At 39.1% G+C, this 21,077-nt stretch overlaps 1 protein-coding gene across 2 annotated transcripts in view; it reads right to left on the reverse strand.

The window, feature by feature from the left end:
• Positions 1–1,647: 1,647 nt before the first annotated feature.
• The window catches only part of marchf4b (membrane associated ring-CH-type finger 4b), a 31,818-nt gene continuing 12,388 nt past the window's right edge, over positions 1,648–21,077 (reverse strand). Inside the window, exons 1-5 of one of the 2 annotated variants that reach the window (XM_007577593.2) lie at positions 20,175–20,527; positions 19,104–19,844; positions 7,208–7,363; positions 5,075–5,267; positions 1,648–2,178 (exon numbers count right to left, since the gene is read on the reverse strand). In XM_007577593.2, coding sequence (XP_007577655.1) covers positions 1,757–2,178; positions 5,075–5,267; positions 7,208–7,363; positions 19,104–19,559 — 1,227 coding nt within the window. In that variant the 5' untranslated portion in view covers positions 19,560–19,844; positions 20,175–20,527 and the 3' untranslated portion in view covers positions 1,648–1,756. Of the gene's footprint in view, positions 2,179–5,074; positions 5,268–7,207; positions 7,364–19,103; positions 19,845–20,174; positions 20,528–21,077 lie in introns of those variants that run through there. The other variant, XM_007577594.2, reaches the window with a different exon arrangement.

Raw genomic sequence — 21,077 nt, forward strand, 5'->3', positions numbered from 1 at the left:
AATATTTAACTTTTTCCTGTTTATGTATAAGTTGGTGTCAGCGCTGTAGCGCAGCTGGCTGTAGCAAAAAGATGGAAAAGTATCTTTTTAAAAGATTATTGCTTCAAAATGCCTCACTTACTTTAGAATCCTGGTAGCTACCATGTGGTAGATCATTTTTAGAAGGAAAGTTTAGTACAACCGTACCAGTTTTCCCCACATCCATCTATAAAATTGTCTTCCTATACATTTACCATCTTTCATTTATAATTAATACGAAGAATAACAGAAAATGGATTGCAAAAGTGTTGCACCCAGATCAGAATCTGAACATTAATCTAGAATAAGGACATTGCAAGCATCTTTCTTGCAGTTTGTTGTGAGGCTTAATCTCAGTTTCTTCCCATCCCCATCAATGTATTCTGCTTTGGGGATGTTTTCAGCATCGTTTCTTCCCTCCCGCTACATGCTTCAGAGATCTGGTGCCCCCTGAGATAAAAACCGATCTCTGACATGAAACCAGAGCCGTGAGGAAATATCAAAGAGCATAACTGAATCTCAGAGCCAAGAGAAGGGGGTAAAAAAACACTGGCTTTGTGTGCCAAATGTGAGCCTGACTATCAGTCTAATGGACTGTAAGTAACACCAGCAGAAATGAGAATCAGGAAACAGGCTGAAGTAATTAAACAAACCAGTTGATTACTTCCTTTACTAAGGTTTCACTTCATTGTCAGATGTTTTAGGATCACTACGAATGCGCTCTTGTTTTGTGCTTTTTTAGACTAGTTGGTACAAAAGGAGGCCTTTCTGCCTGCTTCGTTCATTTACAAAATAAAGAGTGAGCTCTTTAAAAAAAAAAAAAAAGGTCTTGGAAAAAACTCATCTGAAAATGTGGTTGCAAGCAGTTTAGCTCCCACCAGGTCTGCTGTGGTTGCCTCCGATAAGAGACTCTGGATAAAATATTTTTTCAATCTAATAAGATGACATTGTTAGATTCAATGTCATCTTATTGTCAATGTCACCAAAAAGACATTTCTGAGTTAAGTTCAGTTATTTCAAAATGACTTGTTTTTCAAAAGTCTGAATTTCTCATTTTCAAAGACATTTATTTTCGAATGGCAAAGCATTTTGTGAAATATAAATAACTACTGCCTCACAATCCTCATCCTGTCTACTGCTACCTTTGCAGAGATCCAACACCATTCAAAGCCAAGGACATGTTTCATGAAAAAAAATAATAATAACAGAACACCGTTCAGAGGATTGTGCTCCTTTGTCTTTCATATTTTGTTTTTGTTGCCTTACAGACCAGTCAAGGCTAAATGTTTGCTGTATCTGTTTTACATCTTTCTGCACTTTGCTTGACATGATGTAATAACTTTAAATACTGAGTAAACTCCTTTTTTGTTCCATTTTATTTTTTGCATGGCCTTTACTTTTTGCCTAAGTGAAATATGTGTTGTTTCTGCTGCAGTCTTGATAAAACACACCGTTTTATCAAAAACGCGCTTCTTCGGGATGAAAATAACTATTCCCCCACCAGTTTGCAAATCAAACCACTTTGACTTTTATTCAATCAATGTCAGGACATTAAAGATGCATTTCAAAATAAACAAGAACATGATATCAATCCAGTGCGGTTAAGACAGCACTTGTTTTGTTTTTGTTGTTATTTTTTGTTTTATGCTTTTTTTTTTCTTTTTTTTTGACTGTCAGCTGGTTCAGAAATCTTTCAGCTCTGTGTGGAATTGTGTGGAATAAGGCCTCAACTGACTGCTCAGACTGTGGTGACTCTCATGACCAGCTCTCTTGTGCTATTGCTGGGTTGGCTGCGGGCCTCTGGCTGCCTCAGGTGGCTGAGTAGGTGGAGGATGTTGTAGGGACAGTGTTGGTCTGGCACCGTGGTGCCGCTTTCGGGGTCTACGTGCGCTCCCAGTTCCCCTGTGGCCGTCACCACGGCCGTGGAAGTGGAGCCGTTGGCTGTGGAGGCCACCACCATCAGGGAGGAGTTGGAGGCGGACACTCCTATCCCGTTCTGGTAGCCCTGACCGGGCTGAGACAGAGTCCTGTCCACCACGGCTTCCTTCAGGTCGTCGCTGTCCAGCGATTTGTCATAGTTCAGGACCTTCCACTGCTGGTTGACGGCCTGCCAGCGGTGGAAGATGCGAAACACAGAGGGTCCCTCGTGGACAATTAACGCTGTGGAAAGGAGAGTGGCGGTGAGATAAAGTCAGTGTCTGGCTGCAGCCTTAATGACACCACAGAGTGATATCCATGCAGTGTTCTCACAGTGGAAAAGCCAGCAGAAAGTATAAACTGACACAGCTGCAGAACAAAACACACTCATTCTTCAAGCACCTCGCCGTAAAGTCGAGATAAAATCTTTATTTGTGCGATCAAGTAAAGCCACGGAGCAACTTATGACACCGCAACAATCACCGGTTTTGGATTTAGGTCGGTAAAAACGATGCATCTGCTCACTGCAGTTGTTCGATAACGTCTTATCTCGGCCCAAAATTGCTTATTGATTCATGTTCATTGAACTCAGTATCTGGAAAATTGGAGTCAGTCTTGCCCGCAGTTGCCTGGACCCCGAGGATGTGCTGGATCAAGTGGTGAAAAGGTAAACAGAACAAGAGCAGTTTCACTCCTTTAATGAGAGACAATTTATATGCGCTCATCCTTTAGTAGGATGTTATTGAGTGTTTAAATGTTTTAACTACTTCAATCTATTTTTCATGACTTTTTGATGGTATTTTAATTTTTTATGTTGCTCGTTGAGGGCCTCATGCCCCATCCTGCATTTTGTCACATTACAACCGCAAATTTAGCAGAATTTTATTGCAGTTTTATGCAACAAACCAACAGAAATTAAATTTTATTTTCACAAGCAAGTCTAAAAAGTGTAGCATGCATTTGTATTCAGGCCGCTTTCCTCTATTATCCCTCATTACAATGCAGTGCAACCGATGATCTTCAGAAGTGCCACAAGCTAATTAGTAAATAGAGTCCACCCATGTGTAATTTATCCTCAAATATCTGAGAAGAGTTGTGTGTCTTGTATTCAGCCTCTGAGTCAATACTTGGTAGGACCAAGTTTCACTGCAATTACAACTGAAAGTCTTTTGGGTTGGGTCCATGTTTGCACATCTAGAAATTAGCATCTCTGTCCACTGAGCTCATCTTGAGTCAGTGGACAGAATGTTTTTAAGTGTGGTCACAGATTCCCAGTTAGATTTGGGCTTAGCGTTTCTCTGGATCATTCATTGAATTAATGGCTCTATCGCGCCTCCCCATTTTATCAGTATTTCTGAGCTAAACCTTTTTAGCTCTGGCTAAATTTTCATTGTTTTTTGTCCTGCTGGAAGGTGAGCCTCTAACAAATCGCATTGCGGTATTTTCCTGTATTTAAAACCACCCGTCTTCCCATCAGCTCATCGCCTCAGCATGCTGTTGTTGCCACCACAAGGTTTTACTGAGGGGCTGGGGTGTTCGGGGTGTTACATTTCTGCCACAGTTAACGCTTCGTAGGCAGAACAAAAAGTTACATTCTGGTCTGATCTGACCAGAGCAACTTCTGCCCTGCTTTGCTGTGCTGCTCTCTGTGGCTTGTGGAAAACTAGAGAGAGGACTTCTCGTTGCTCTTCCACAAAATCCAGATCTGTTGAGTAAGCAACTTGTCAACAGATTCACCTGAGCTGAGGACTTCTGACAAATACTCTCCTTGTCTAGTTTGGCAGCTTAGATGGGTGGGAATGACATGTTAGGTTTCCAGTGGCACTATACTCAATTTCAAACTTTCTAAATTGAATGGTAACTTTGTGAAACATTAAGACTCTGGGATAAACTTCTCTGTGTTCCCATCTTTATATGATGCTGTTTGTTCACAGTGTTCTCTGAGGCCTTCACAAATCTTGACGATGAATTACACACAGATGGACTCTCTTCACTGGTTAAGTGACTCCTAAAGGCATTTGATTGCTCTGGATTTTAGGAGTTAGGAGTACTGGGGGCTGAAAACAAATGAGTGACAAACCTTTCAGATATTTTTGTTTTAAAAAAATAAATAAATAAAACCATTTTCCTTTTCTTTCACAATTATGCATTACTTTGTGTTGGCCTATAAGATCCTAATAAATAATAATTATAAAACAGTCAGAGAACACCTTTGCAACGGACTATAAATGTGATTGATGAGTAATAAAGTGTTACTACTCTGCATAAAAAATAGAGCTTAGTTATGATGTATTATTACTACTTAGGTCCTTAGATCCGAGTAATTTCTTCTGTCCTGCTCTCTCTATGGAGGCTAATCAGGTCTCTCCTCTTTTACGTCTACCAGGTGACAAGTTAATCTCTGTAAAGTGCCACGTTAATGACTGCGCAGTCAATTCTCGCCACCAAACCGGAGACAATCAATCTCCTCCTTCCCCTCCTCCTCTCCCTGCTGTCTGTCTGCTGCAGCAGCACAAGTTGGAGTTTTCTTAAGGTGGAATTCATCCAAAGCACGCGGACCCTCAAGCAGCAAAAGACGGAGAGCCAGCTTACAGTACAGATGGGATATGTTTCATTTTGGACACCCACTCAAAATCAGAAAAAAAAAAAGCGGCGAATAGACACCTCGGTGCACCTTATTACCTCTGATGTTATGACAGTACACAGCAAGCTTTAAAAGTTTCCTGGAGTTTCAGGCTGTAGCTTTTTATTAGAGATTAAAATGGAGTTCAGTAGATTTTTCAATATCTAGTGTTGATGTTTAATTTATTATACAAAGTTTGTTGCAGCAGACTTTCATCTTTAATGTCGAGATTAAATATGTAACCGTGGCCATGCAATGCTTAACTAACCAATGCAAATGGATACGAAGCACCTGAGCGTGCTGTATAGATTAATGCCATCGATTGTCAATAGCTTAAATGGTTTGCCGCATTCACAAATACTGGCTACAGCCTGAACACGCGTGACATTTACTTCTGCCTCTTGAGCACACCTGGATTAATGTGAGCAGACTGGAAGCACTCAATATCACTCTAAATCACTGTCTCACACTTCTGCAAGAACAGTAAACATCAGGGCTTCCTGTGAGGCTCCTCACCGATGCAGACGACGTCCATGAAGCCGTACATGCCGTAGCATATCTGGAAAAGCAGGTCTTGGCGCTGCCAGCGAGCCGACGGGCTGAAAGAGGACCAGACCAGCCAGGAGATGCTCGCCATCAAGAATAAGGAACCCAGTATGGCTGCTGCTATCTGCACTTTCTCTATCACAGTCAGGGAGATGGCCTGCCACTGCAAGAGGACACACAGTACACCTCAGAGCTTTGGTTTTTATCTGATCCTCTTACTTCAGAGGAAAACGTTAAAACAGAGCTGAGCAAACCAACAATCACTTTTTAAATGATGACTCATTCAAAAGTGAAATGTCAGATTTATTTGTTACAGGTAAGGTCAGAAATTTACACACATTCATAATAGGAACATTTGTTTATTTTGTTTTATTTTTTCACAGAAGAAGACAACATATTATCACCTTCCTAAAATAATGTCCTAAGTATTTTTATTTTTTATTTTTTTGCCAAAAGTGTTTTTGTTTTTTTCTGTCTAAAAAAATAATCACTTATTAACAAAAGGGGTGATTGATTTATTTATTTATTTATTTATTTATTTATTTATTTATTTATTTATTTATTTATTTATTTATTTCCAAAATCTCTTTTGGCTAAAAAAAATGACTTAAGGTGCTATTTCAGGAAGATACTTAATTAAATTCAACTCTGTTTTTTTGTTTTTTTTTATCAAGCCAATTCTCAACAAATGTCCTCTGAAACAACCACGTCCTCTTTACATACAGAAATACATGACACATTCCTTCAAAAAGAGAAACTTAGTCAATTAAATTTCAATATTTTCCAATTCAGTCCAAGTTATGAATGCAGTCAAGTTCAGTTTATTATGCCAGCTGGTTAAAAAAAAAAGTCGACCACATCAAGCCACCGACTTAGCAAAAAGTCCGTCCTTCTAAAGGAGTGCAGGGTGGAAATTATGAATCCAGGCTTAAAGCTATAGATGCAACCACTCATGTGCGCCTGAATATTTAATAACATGGGATATCTAAGTTACTTTTTTGCCTCACTTGCTCATTCAACCCAACATTTTTCTAGCCGTCAATAAGCCTCTGGCACAATTCTGCCTGGATATTTGACAACTTTCCTTGCTATAAATGATAGCTCTTATTTGAGCCTGTTTGTTTCTTGGAGCTTCAACAGTGCAAAGGTCAGAGTAATTTCAGAAACCTTGTGTTATGTATTTGAGGTTATTGCTTGAGGTTTGGCAGTTTCTGGATTGTTCCTAAATTTGCTAACCAGTTTGGGTCAGATTGTTGGAACTGGGATCTAATTGGATGCTCTAACAGAACAATGATGCCAAACTACAATCCAAACTGGTTTTTAGGTTGATAAATGATGTTAACATTAAGCTTAAAAATTAGCTTGACATTACAATTTATTTAAAATGTGTGCACTATAGTTAAAAGCCAGAAAACCAATCAGTTTAATTAACCTCAAACAGTTCTGCCAAGAAGAGCGATCAAAAGTCCAATCAGAACAATGCCAGAAGCTTGTTGGGGGGAATAAAAATGATGTAGTTTCTCTGCAGTTTGCAAGGGAGCATTTATCTAAGAATTATTACAAAATTAATATAATGTTTATGCACATAACGAGTGCGTCTAAACTTTCCACCAGAACTGTGTTTCCCCAGTCGAATACTTTCTTTCTGATATCAGTCTTACCACAAACTCCCTCAATAACGTTCTTGTCACACCACTAGAAGCTAAATCCGAGAGGAAAGTGTGTTCTCTCTGTTTTAAGGATCAAAGAGAGAAAGACTTGTTTAATTCAAAAAGCCCATTTTTTTTCCCTCCTTGGTTTATGATCAAAGCAAAACTAGAACTGAACCTCTTTCTTTTTTCTTTCTTTCTTTTTTTTTTTTTTTTTTACAATGCAAGCTCTAAAAACGGAGTTTCGAGCTTGACATCCAACAAACAATTTGATATGAAGACAAATATGATGAGACGAGGGGAAACAAATATTTTAATACTTAGTATTTATTATATTTGTCAGGGCGCTGTTTGTAGTTATTCCCAGTAATCCCTGACTAGTAAGCATTTAAGGAGAATGTGATCAAATCTGAAAAGCACTTTCGCAGTAGCACTTTTTGCTTCCAAGCCTTACCTGTAATGGGTTCTTGGTGCTGATGGCAATGACCTGATATTTGTAGTAACAGAGCTCGCAGGCCCAGGAGCCTCTCTCGCTGATCCATTTGATGAGGCATGGCTGGTGGGTGCAGCGTACCGACCCACTGCAGCGACACGGGCTCAGGAGCTCTCCCTGCAGGGACAAACACTCAGTCAAGAAGGGATCCTGTGGATTTTCCTTTTCCAAAGAACCACATTTTTCTGGTTATTTTCTTGCTGTTCCTTCTACATTTTGGACATTGAGGTAGAAAACAAAAACAATACTTGGTTGGGTTTAATTCAATGTAAGTTCCAGAAAAATCTAAACTCTCACTTATGGTATTAAATAATGGAAAACAAGTTAAAGATTTACTCCTTTGTCTTTCTTTCTTTTTTTTTTTTCTTTGTATGCATATTTTTCCAGACTTAAAGTCAAATTCCAGACATTTATGAGATCCCATAATAACCTGGGGGAAAAAAAATCAGCTGTAGATAAATTTAAAACATGATATATTTACTTGTTATGTAAAGCTTGATTGATGCCTGTGATTCAGAGGAAAACACTGCCTACAGTAATCACTGACAGCCAGACAACAACTAGTTCTCTCATCTTATTTACTCCGCCATTGTTACCTGCCTACACACGATATTCTGAATTACACTACATACACAGATATATATCTTTACTCTGGCTTATTGATTTTGCAAGGAGTCTCAATGTGCATTAGATACAGGAACACACACTCCCATACACAAAGCAGGCCGCAGCCCGCAGCACCATTCAGGTGTGAAATGAAAGCTTTGCCTTACACCTACTTGACAGGCAAATACTTGATTACTGCTACTGTTGAAGATGGAGGATTAACCACCGAAGGCTAAATGGAAACTCAAAGCGCAACTAAGCTGCAAAACACTGTGCTAAACGTACATTGATGCAGCAGCTCGTTAAATGATCGAAGTGTTGGACAAAGCATTAGAACTAGTGAAAGAGATTTAGGGATTGTCTCCATAAAGACACTGTACCTCATGATTGCAAATACAACTTGACAGAAACCAGTTTGATCAAGCATCAGCAGAGGGAAATGACATTTGATAGGTCCAAAGAGGCTGTTGTAAAGAATGAGACCATGATAAATCATTTTCTAAATATTTCCCACCATAAATCCTCTACAATTCAACTGAAAAACTAACAAAGCTATTAGAATAAAGCTACAGTAACCTGGTTTCATCCATTCGCTTGATTGAAGGCTGGATCACACATCTTGACTTGACAATGTTTTCCAAAAGTAAAAGTTCTCTAAGTGTTTAAGATTATGGAGATCTTTTTGACTATAGATCCCTTTAGGGGGAAACCATGGATCTGTTTCATATTTAATTCTCCTGTCCGACATAAATATTAATTTTTCTCTCATGACCTTTTCTCTCATGAGAAAACCTGATATTTGTATCAGATATATGTTCTGATACAAATATCAGGACATATATCCAGAACATATTTCTGGATGTTGAAATATGTTTGGACTCACTCTGATGCTGAAAAACCAAAATCTTCATCCATTTGAACAAAAAAATCTAATAAAAAAACAGTTCCTTCTGAAAAAAAAGCCCCAGATATGATGCAGCCACTACCATGTTTTACCATAGCTATAGGGAGTGTTTTGTTCCTTTGTAGCCCATCTGCACTCTGTGGTTTTGTCAAATAATGGATATGGAAAAGAGTAATGGGAATCCCAGTATGAAAACTGAGCCAAATTTCAAATTATTCACTATAATGGTAATTGATGGTAAGTTTGAATTTAAAAAGACAAAATCCTGAAGTTGAAGTAAAAGGAGTCTTAGTTTAAGGGTTGGCACATATTGAACCAGGTTACTGCATCCTTTTTATATTTCTTTTACATTGCTTAGGACATGTGGACATCTTTTGAAAAATTATTTATGGTGGTCAGGTATTTATTTTTGTTTCTGACTAAAGCAATGGAACGTGTTAAGCACAAAACAATACTGGTAAAAAAAAAGTTATTACTGGCTGAAGACTGAAAACAATAATATCTATTCTAGAAATTGCTGTTCCACTTTCAGTTTAAGTTTAACCTACTTTGCAAAGAAGAATAGATATTCTTCTTGGACAAAAATGGACAAAAATGACAAATTGTACATTGAAAAAAAAGAAAATATTTCTTATTTATGGTTAAATACTGGAAATTTATCATATAAATACAGCATAATTCTGGCAACCATAGCTGCCAGTGTTTCATCATAAATTAGAGGTGTTTTTTACATAGATGTTCAGTGCTAATGGAGGCAAACCAGAGACTTTGTTTGCAGAAAAACCTGCACAGAAAACTAGATTTTCTTTAGAGATCACAGAGTGAAAGGGGCTGGATGCAAGTGCATTATTATACTTTTGAATTTTTTTTTTGTTTTTAAACAACATGATCCTTTCACTTTAAAATTATACACTGCTTTTTGTCGTTTCACTGGCTAAAATCCCAATGAAAGACATTGAGATTTGTAGTTGTAACATTAAAATAATGTAAACTGTTCAAGAGATATGACTACATTTGCAAGGCACTATGCCAATCTTGACATTCATTATGATCTAAAAAAATTAAATGTACCCATTAAAGTCATACCATACCCTGAGAATACTTGTAAAAAAAAGCTAAAAGCTTATACATTAATGCTTCTTTCTGGGGTTTTCATCTTAACAAGGCAAAGAAGGGACATGTAGTGAATAAACATATAAATTAGCCCACCCTGTCTAATGTAACAAATCCCCCTTCCTCTCTCTTCTTTCAGCTGAGGTATTAAATTCTGAGGTTAACGCCGCATTTCCTCTTCCTGTCTATAACGAGCAGAAAGATTGAAACAGAAACACCCACAAAAAAAATAGAAAAAAAATAAATCTGCAAGTTTCCAAAATATTTCCCCATTATTGTGCTGACATCTCCGACAGATGGAGCAGCACCCCGGTTTGAAGGGAAGAGAGGAAAATCGAGTGAGTTGCAGGAGAAAAGGCTCATCCACAGATGGCCAGGGTGGGAGTGTATTGGCAGGAGCACCAGAACACTTCTGTCGAGTCCAGTGGGACTCGGGCCGCTCGCTGCGACTGGCCCGATTGCAGCCAAGAGCTGAAACCCGGATCACTCCTATACAACAGTGGCTGGAGAAGGCAGGGGAGTCCGATAACAAACATGGCATCATAGCCGACACATGCAGAAAGTGGTAACTTACTGTCCTTTTGCTGATCAAATGGAAATGCATCCAGGAAATGCACTTCTTTGGCTGCATTATTCCACCTCCCTGTGCTGCATTATCCCAAAACAACCCAGAACATCTAATTTTCTCTGTATAAAATTAGCTCGTATTGCTATGGATATATAATGGGATGAAAATAAATTAGGTTGGGCTATTCACATAAGAGCCTGGAATCAATACGAGTGAACTCTATTAACTCCAGCTGAGGAAAACTGTAGTATAATATACTAGCTCACACAGAAACTGACCTAAAGTGATTTTTATAATGGGCAATATTATCCAGGCTGCAAGCATTTATTCTATAAAACATTAAAAAAGCGATTCTTCTGTGGATTTTAATAGTCTACAAAACAAAAGAAAAAGTGAGCCCAGAAAAGTATAAATTAAAATGTAGATCATAAAATTTCACCTTTGCTTACACTGACATTTTTATGAGAACGGTGACATTTATAGAAATAAAATAAAGGCCTCTCATCCAGCTCTATACATTAACATCTTCAGTCTGTTTACCTCCCCAAACACAAATAATAAAAAAAAAGAAGTGAAGTGTTTATGTAACTTGTTTATCTCCCATTCCCAACAAATGGCTGAGCATCCTATCCTGCGTACAGCTAGCATACAAAGTGCCTCTATGCTGGAAGGCCATATAAAAATAATGATGCCAACTTGACCCTTAAGGCCTCTCTTTGCGCTCTGGAAAACATGTTTTCCAAGTGCATTATTCCTGATAAGATTTAGGAATGAAAGCCTATTCTTCTTTTCTAGACAAGCAAGAAATCCTATAGTTTCAACATACGCTAGAAATAATAGAAGGGCAACATAAGGACCTGTCACACATGTAAATATTCCTCAGTGTTTAAATATGCGTGATTCAGTCAAAGATTTTCCAGAACAATTGCTCTGTTTCTGGTTAAAAGCAATAAAAATGATAGTTCTTTCTGTACATGATCCAGGTTAAGGTCAGGTCTGAAAGCGTAGGCTGGGATGAAGCAAATGCTGCAAGAAAGCAACAAAGAACCCCCTGTTAGGCCTCTCACTGACCTTTCCCTAAATAGAACAAATAACAGGTTGAAATGCGCTTCATGTTTTTTAAGGAACACAACCATCCACTCATATGGAAACAAGAATGCTACGCCTTTGAATTTTCAGTGCATCCAACTGTATGGCTAACAGAGCGATTCCCTTATAAGTATTCCACATTATGTCACATTACAACAAGCTTTGACTGATTTTACTGGAGTTTTATGAAGAAAATACTAAGTCTGGCATGCATTTGTATCTTTCTTTTCAATCCCCTTTACTCTGATGCCCCTAATCAAAACCCAGTGCATCTAAATGCACTGGGTTTTGATTTAATTTAATTTAATTTTGGGCCTTTGAGGCTTGCTAGAGAACATTAGAGAACAAAGAGCAACAACATGAGCAAAGAATACAGCTGAAGGTGAGAGATGAAGATGTGGAGAACTTTAAAGCAGAGATAGATTAGAAAACAATATCACAATCATTCTGAGCCTTATTCAATCCATCGACTGAAGATGGTACAAGAATAAAACAACTGGAAACCTATGCATCATTTAGCAAAGCAGCCAAGAGGCCTAGGCTCACTCTGGAGGAGCTGCAGAGATTCACAGCTCTGTTGGGAAAAATCTACAGATAGCACAACTATTAATCCCAAACACAGCTTGACATGAGTCATGTATGGGACCAAAAATGTTTAGTCTATATGTGTGCAAAGCAGGAGGAGATGTATTTTTAAAGAGATAAAATTTCAACAAAAGTAGTTCTGCAAATAGTATATACGTTTGATGCAATTTGTAAAATACATTACAAAAAAAAAACCGGTTAAACCTTGTATCGTTTTCCTTTAATGCACTCATTTGTGTTTGTCTATCACTTAAAACCCTTTTACAGTTTGTGGTTATATGTGAGTTTAAACACTTCTGCAATGCATAGTATTTTTTTTTCAGATTAAATCGAATAACTTATATACTACAGCTATATTTGCGTGAAAAATGTTACTACTCAAATTTTCTGCAGAATTGGATCACAGAAGGACATGTCAAATGCCCAGTTATTGAATTGGGTAATTTCCTTTAACCTTGTACATTACTGATCTTAAAGCAGGCATTTATTTCAGGTTTGCCTGCCTTTAGAAAGAAAACCATTTAAAACATACCTGTTCCTCTGTCACCTTGACAGGAAAACTCTTAAAGTCTGCATTTTACAACTTTAATATTCTGACAGATAGAAAATGAAAGTCGAAACTACCCATTATCACAGCAGAATTCAAACTGTAAGGCTTACCTCATGGAAAATAGAGGGGAGCTATTACACAAGCTTATTTCATTCAGTGGTGTCATATTAAATCAGAATGCAATCATCTTTCAGTGGCTTCCTCTGTCAGACATTCAAGGCCCTTTCTTAGTGGGATGTTGGAGGAAAAAACCTGCGTCTTCTCTACTCTGTGTCGACTGTCTCAGCCGTGAAGATGGAAGTGTTTTGGAGGTGGACTGTCAGATCAGATACCACCTGACGTAGTCTGGGTGACATCCTAGAGGCTTAAAAAAAAAGCAGATAAATATTGCCAGTACTGCTTGCAACATACAGGGATACACAGAGAGCGCACTCATCTCTCTTTCCGAGCGGAGCCTCATTCTCCTTTACACCTCAGCAGATCCATATCTGGACTCCACCCAAAGCAACAACTCACGGACGGCAGGAAAAAGGAAGATAAAAACATGCATATTGATGGGATGCAATGAAATCAAGTGCTATCGACTCGCTGCGATGTTTCTGGGAAGCCTTAATGAGACATGTTGGAGGAGGCCATGGGAAATACTGCGATTTTTCGCAAGACGGTACTTTGCATGCAGTGCAGAGTCTTGCCGACTATCTGTGGAGTTTCTAAGAAAACAATGACGACGCCTTGTCTCTAAGTCTCATAATGGACCTCATGCCAGTAATAATTACAAAGGCTGAGCCCAGAGGTGGACTGATATGCAAAATTGGTGTTGTAGTAATTAGCAGATGACACATCGAGAGATTATACACAGTGAAAAGAACATGAAGTGATACAGTGAATCTGTTGCTGAGTCAAAGGAGAAATAACAATGAGGCTCATTCAGATCAGAAGTTCTGCTCTTCACCTCGGTTGTCTTGCTTCTTGATATTTTCTTTGAACAGATGAGGTGGGACATTTTCTTCGGGGTGGTCTCAAAAGCGCTGCCAAAGAGCGTAACCAATTTATCGGAGACTCTTTCTTATTTTACTGTGAGAATGCTGTAAAAGTCCCACACGGTAGAGATCCTTCAGCAGCTGAGACTTTCCCCTGTTCTCAACTACAGTGCTGTGAAAAAGTATTTGCCCCCTTAAAGATTTCTTTTCTTGACAAAGTTAATTGCTTTAGATACTCAGCCAAATGGTGTGATTAGATAAAGGCACATATAAGACATATTTTTTAAATTATGATTTCATTTACTAAGCGGGAAAGCTCTCTAAAGGAACCTGGCCCATTTTGAAAAAGTAATTTACAACTAACCCTGACAAACGGTTTTGCCAACCTCGGTGGCAACAGCTGCAGTCAAGCACCTGTTTGGCCCACTCTTCTTTGTAGAACTGTTTTAATTCCCTCACAGAATAAATTATCGGTGTAAAGTCATACCACAACATTGCAATTAAATTTAATGGCGGGGGTATTATGTAAAATTGACTTTTTACAGCTGTGTGTCACAATATGTCATTATTCCCTCACCAAAAACATACCTGGAGTATTACTTTGTTTCTTTTATGAGTGCTTGAGGAATCGTTTAATTTCCCATGGCAGCGATTCGAGGGTGCCTGAATGTTTGCTTCTATAAGGAGCTGCAGTCTGAAGTCGAGCTTCCACCTCACAGAGCACCCCTCGCCCGTGCCTTCAGGTTCCTCCAGACTAGCGGCTGCAACAATTAGCAAACACCCAGTGGAGCTGCAAGTCTGCTTAGCTCATCACTCCTGAAACGGCTGTAAACAGCATAATGTAGGAGCATTGTTGTAGGAGCTTCTAAAAGAGGAAGAAGCTCAATTAAATTGAAATTTATTTTAAATCATGTCTGATATTTATAAACAGTCTTTTTTTTATATAACAACTGGTAATATAGTTGCTTGATTGTGCTTTAAAATTGCACTATGTGCCTGGAAGACGCATAAAAGGCCATTTTTCATAAACACTGGCCTTAACTCAGGCAAGTTCTCTAAGAGCAATTTAAATGGTCTGCCACTCTTCCATGCTTTCTCTATTTGTGGATATTGGATCTCACTGAGCTTCACCGAATTTCAAAAGCCTTCAAAGAGGCTTTGTAACAGTTTCCAGGCCAAAAGATGTCAATGAATTTGTCATCTGTTCTTGAAATTTGTTAGATGACATGCTATTTTTTGAGACATTTGTGCTTATTTCATGCTGATTTCTTGATTCTGCAGCTCTTCAGGTTTCCCATAAAAGAAAAAGAAAAAAAAAAGAATTAACTCTGCTGTTTTATGATTTGCTTATTCAGATATGCCGGGTTGGTTTTAACAGTTTGTTTTTCTATCAATAAATAAAATTGTGATTTGAAAACTACATTTTTTATTCACTCTATGTCTGATATTGAAATGATTGTTGATTTAAAATATTTCAGTATAGAGAAAAAGCAAACATGTTTTTCTCATGGCTTTACTTTGACAATCTTTGGGTAATTTCAACTATTCAAATATCAAAACATTCAACTATGTTGAGAATATAATAGCTGTAGTCTCTACTTTATATCACTTTAATAGGTTTTTAAAATATTCCACTTTTTTTAAACAAAGTCTCCATATAAATAACTCATGTAAACCTTTAAATCACTGTAAGATTTTGCTCTTTGAAATGTATTTTTACTCCTCTTACGTTCAGCTATATGCACTAATCAAGCTTTAAACGGATGAAAGCAGTTATTACCACATATTTCAGTTTTTATTGTGTTTTACTGATTTTAGAAAATTGCAGCAACACATATTTCATCACAGGTTTCATGACATTTTGATCAGATGCTGCTTTGCTTCAAACTGAAGGACATTGTCCGCTCTGCTCAAAAGCAAGGCTATGTTTTTTTTTTTTACATACTTGTTCTTCCCACTGGTATTTCTCTAATAAAACTGTAATAATTTATACACATGTAAATTCATCATCTTTCACAAAGTGTGACTTTCAAATGGGAATGGCAATAGCCTGTCCTTCAAACAGGAAAATCACATAAATTTTTCCATACTGTACATGTGAAAAGCTATGGTTTTCTGAGACGTAAATTATGCATCCTTACTTTTAACCCACTGCTGACACAGTTTTTGACGGGATTTCTTCTGCGTATTCCTTTTACACCATTTGCTATTCTAATATTCCTAATGCTCAGCTCAGCCTCTTAAACAGATCAGCTAACCCATTTCTGCAGGAATTATAATTTCTACTTTTATGTTTTATTTCAGGCACCTACTCTCACTTTTTTTTTTTTCCTGCTCTGTTTGATGATGTGTGACATTATCACCAATACGGCTCCAAATGTGTAGAACTGCAACATGATTAACCCGAATGCTCTTTCCTTCTGCTGTCAAGCATCATGTTATATTTATTATTATTATTAATATTTGTCTGTTGTGGGTGGCGGACATGAGGAGCCGAGGCGGAGGTATTATTTGATTTTGTCATGCAGGTAACGCTTTGATGTGTCTGACTGTAATGAGTTGTTTCTGCATCTCTGCGTATCCTCCACACTTGTCAGCCAGCAGGACAAGGTCTTTCATTATCCCTCCGGCACCAGCAGCAGCAGCACCAGCAGCAGCAGCAGCAGCTATCTTTACAAGCCATGCAGTGGGATAAGAAGAGGCAAAAGTGCAAACCGTGAGCTGTGTGGCTGCTTTCATAAGATACTAAAAGTAAATTTTATTCTTTTTATTTTGGAAACGAAGTTGCAGCTGTAAACCCGAAACCTCGAGAGAGAGAGAGAAAAAAAAAAAAAAAACCTGAATCCTCTGAACATTCCAACCCGTGTGAAGTTAAAACGATGCGGGGAGGTTTCTAGCCACTGAATATATTTTATTCATTTGATGAACAGCTTCTGTAAAACAAGTTAGTGACAAATCTGAGAACACTGAGTAGCATTGCGATCTTGGAAGTGTGTGCTACTGTTTCTCAGCCAGTGGAGCCAAATGAGGAGACTTCAGTGTCAGACCCATGGCTAGAAAACAAGGCTAGTAAACTCCAGAAGTGAAAAAAAAGACAAGCATTAAGCTGCTTCTGCACAGACCTGTATTTATTGCAACAGCTGTGCTTTGTTGTGCTCTTAATTGAGTCTCTGCAATGTGATTCAGTGATGCAGCTTAATTAGATATGTGGTTTATTCTACAAAAGGTGTCAATGTTGCAAACATTTTCACCCTTCTTTGAACTCTGCTCAACTTGAGATGATAATGTGGATTTTCTGGTCTGCTACAGCAGTGATCTTCACATCGTTTGGCTCCTAACTCCCAAAATAGCAAAGCAAAATGCTTGAAACACAAACTATCAGTGCAAGATGTAAAGAAACATTCATTACCCAGTCAAACTAGAGAACAATGACATTGTTCCATGAAATAATCTGAATTTCAAATAAATCTTGGCTGAATTGGACTGTATAGACATTTGTTGTGAATTGGCACTAAAGTCCTACAATCTACTTTATTATGAACAATTTTCCAACTGCTTGCTCCATAAAAATATGAAAAAAAAAACAATAATTTTACAGCAGCTCAACATTTAGGGATATGGAAAACTATGAGTTGTTGTTCAAACCAAGAATCAGAATAGGGGAAAAAATGCATTGAAGTCTCCTTGGATATTGGATGGTTGCTGGTGTCAGGCGAGTTGATCTGACTGATTCTGAAACTGGTCCTGAGGTTTTCGCACACAACTGTCACTCCGGTGTATGGAGAACAGCCTGGAACATGATTAAGTATCCAGTGAGCCTCAGTTTTGAGGATTAAAATGTCTTGAAACTGGGCAAGCTAATTCTAGTTGACAGGCAGGTAACATTTGTTCAGATAACCACTCATTACAACCAACGTATGCAGAATACCATCTCTGAAAGAACAATACATCAAATCTTGGACCAGATGGGCTACAGGAGAAAACCGCAAAGGCTCCCCCATCTGTCAAGATCAGGAAGCTGAGGCTAATTCCCACAGGCTCAACAAAATTGGACAGTAACAGATTGGAAAACTATTTACTGGTTCAATGAGTTTTGATTTCACCTGCGCCATGAAAAATCTGGAAGCCTGGATACACCCTGCCTCACACTGGTAGAGGAGGTGTGATGATGTGGGAGATATGTTCTTGGCACTTTTAAACACCACAGCCTATTTCTAATTGTTTATATGGGGAGACATTTTATTTTTGCATGTTTTTTTTTTTTTTGCAAAGATTTAGGGCTAGGCATGTCTGTTTGCTTTCCCCAAACACAAAACAAACAACTTGGACATACTGCTCTTTAAAACTGTAGGATTAATGAAGGTTAAAGGTCAAAGTGGTATCTAGACTTTCCGCTCTACTAAACCCTTTCCCTCCTCTCTATCTCCCAGCACTTAATTCAGGTGACAATATTCCACTGAGAAATGGGACACTTCTTCATGAAGCTGAACAGCATCGGTTCTGGCTTCTAATACAAGTGTGACTTAATATTCACATAAATGTTATGCAAGTGTTATCAAACCAGGAAGTATGTATTTTTATGCTTTTATGCGGCAGAAATAATTGTGACACTAACTGCTGAGAAACACAGGGCAGAGGGATAACAATTAGTTCTTAGAAAGTATTTATCCCTCTTAAAGATTTATTCTGTTTTAGATCATCAAAGTTAATCTGAGAAAATACAAAAATAACCTTTTGATGATTTTATTTCACCAATGGGGAAAAAAAGGTAAATGGGAACCAATTGAGTTTAATCCCAATGTTTTAGAAAGCTGAGTTCAGTTTCACTATCACACCCAGGATTACTGCCTAGAGCGCTAAGGCAGTGACTTGATCTGCAAAAACGAGAATTCATCGAATTCTCATTTTTGCAAGAATTCATTGCAAAAACAAGAATGTAGTTATTCTATTCACTCAGCAAATGAATAGAATTGGTCTGACAACATGAATAGGACTAAAATTCTCAAAAAATAACAACCTAAACCAATTAACTAATTATGCCTTCAAGCATTTGCAATAGCAAGGAGTCCTTTAATTGTGACCGATTGGTTTTGCAGGTTCTTTAGACACATGGTGTGGTGCCTGCTTCATGTTGTCAGACAGGTCCAAGTTGGAAACTGATTGATTCAAGTCTGACAGTAATCAGAGCTGGGTGTGGCGAGTGAAATCTAATGAACTCACCTTTACAAAAAAAAGGGAATTTAAAGACAAATCTATATTGTGATTATTTGAAACAAGTGCAAGTAAAGGGGAGAAGTAGAAGAAATCTGCAAGGTGGTAAATATTTTTGCTACAGGACTGTATGGAAGACTTCAGATATATTCATGTAATTAAGCCGGATCCCCGAGTATTATCGCCTGCAGGCGCCCAAAGAGGGTGTTAATCCTGCTTTGATCAAGAGGAGCATATTTCCCAGGACTTACATGCTCTGGCCCCTGGAAGCAGATCCTGCAGACAGGCGTCCTGAAGCCACTCTCCGTGTAGCTGGTAAGAGAGAACCTCTCCTCCAGCTTCCCCTTTGAGCAGTCATCAGAAGAGCTGCTACAGCCGCGAAGAGCCGCGGACAGCTCGGCGGCGTCCACCCAGCCCCCAACCGGCCGCTCTCCGCCCGGGGCCCCGGCGGCTCCGGCCGCAGACGGCACAGTTCGGTCGCCTCCGTTCTGCTGCTGCTGCTGCTGCTGGTGGCTCCGCGTTAGGGTGTTGTTGTTGTCGGGGACGGTGACGGTGACGCTCGCCTCATGGCTTTCCGAAGCTTGGCCGCTCATGGGGGTCAGCGGAGGCAGCGGTGTCGGCGGTGCCCGTGGCCCGAGAAGGAGCACCCTCAGGTCACCAAGCAGGACGCAGCAGCGGCTCTTCAGCATGCCCCGGCTGCGCTGCATCGGGCTGTGTCCGGCCAGAAGATCACAGCACCGAGCCGAGGTGCTGGAAGACGAGTGCTGTTTGTGTCCCCGGCATAAGCAAACACCTTTGCATGCGTGGTTGGATGAAACGCGGGTTGTCGGGGTTTAAATGAGCTCTTTTAGTTTATGTTATTTTGAATCGGATCACTATTCCAAAGGTTGGACTTTTATTGTCTTCCCGCGAAGATGTAAACAGAAAATGGAAATAAATCCCATCGATGCAAACAAGTGTCTGAAGCCATTAGGTCCATGAGAATGAAACATCTAAAAGAGGAAATTTAAATATTAGACATATGGAAACATTAATTTATTTCATAAAGCTACATTTTCACCTCCTTTCATGGCCTCATAATTAAAACTGTCTGCTACAACATGAACTGTATGGACAGGCTTATCCCTCCTGATTCACAATCTGCCTTTGAAACAAAATCGGAAACAAAACACTAAGCACTTGATCTTTGAATTAAAACATTTCTCACAGAGAAAGCCCCTGCAATTTAATCCAGCAGAGTGATGTCGATGTCTTGCAAGGCTTTCTGACCAAATTAAGTCAACCGATGGTTTGCCATATTTGGGAAGCAGATTCGGTCTTACCTGAGGAAATATACACCGATTTCAAGCAACACGATCCGCAATTTCTCTGTTTCCCTCACAGATTTTCATCCAGACTGCAGGTCTCAGCTGCACGTCTCACCGGGAAGCATTTACATTCCCAAATCATCAAATCTCGCCGCATCCGAGGACTGAACCAGAGGGGGGTTTAAATCCATCCGGTATAAAGGGGTGGAAAAAATCCACCCGGGCTGTCGGACCGTCCTGCTCCGGGTGAAAAGCGTCCGCACAGAGCCCCCGGATCCTCCTGTGATCATTGGCTGCTGGATGGGTGCTGCAGCTTCAGCACCATTATTCCTGGGACAGCTCCCAGACGCCGCACGTCACCGCCGCACAGTGATGCAAGCGGCCAACTCATTACTACAACTGTGCAAAAAAAAAAAAAAAAAAACAGGAATATGCATAATTAGCCTGGACTTGTTTTCTGTATGTTGTAGCTTTTTTAAACAAAGGGACTTCTTTACATCCAAGGGCTGGATTACAGCGCTGTGGCAGACATGGGTGTATGTTTATTGGTGGCTTTTGATCTTTCTTTAAATGTAATATATATGCAATTCCTTGATTGTAGGCAATCTGATTACACTAAAAGGATTAGATGTAATCCATCTACAACCTCTAATATCAAAACAAAATCGACAATTAGCTGGATTAATTACGAAATACAACTGTTTTATTTAGCAATCTTACCAATCTAAAATAATTACATCTCTAGATCTCATTGCCTTCATGGTCTATGTGCCATTAAAAATGGATGTGTAGCCGGTTTCCTCTACTTTGTACATTTGGGATGTTTACAGACACCTGATGGGAGCTGACACCTGAGCTCCAGTCTGATGGGCTCTGGGATGACAGATGAAGAGTGTAACCAGCGGGTGGCAACCAGGC

Source organism: Poecilia formosa, unplaced genomic scaffold (assembly GCF_000485575.1).
Source record: "Poecilia formosa unplaced genomic scaffold, Poecilia_formosa-5.1.2 Scaffold447, whole genome shotgun sequence".
Taxonomy (NCBI): Eukaryota; Metazoa; Chordata; class Actinopteri; order Cyprinodontiformes; family Poeciliidae; genus Poecilia; species Poecilia formosa.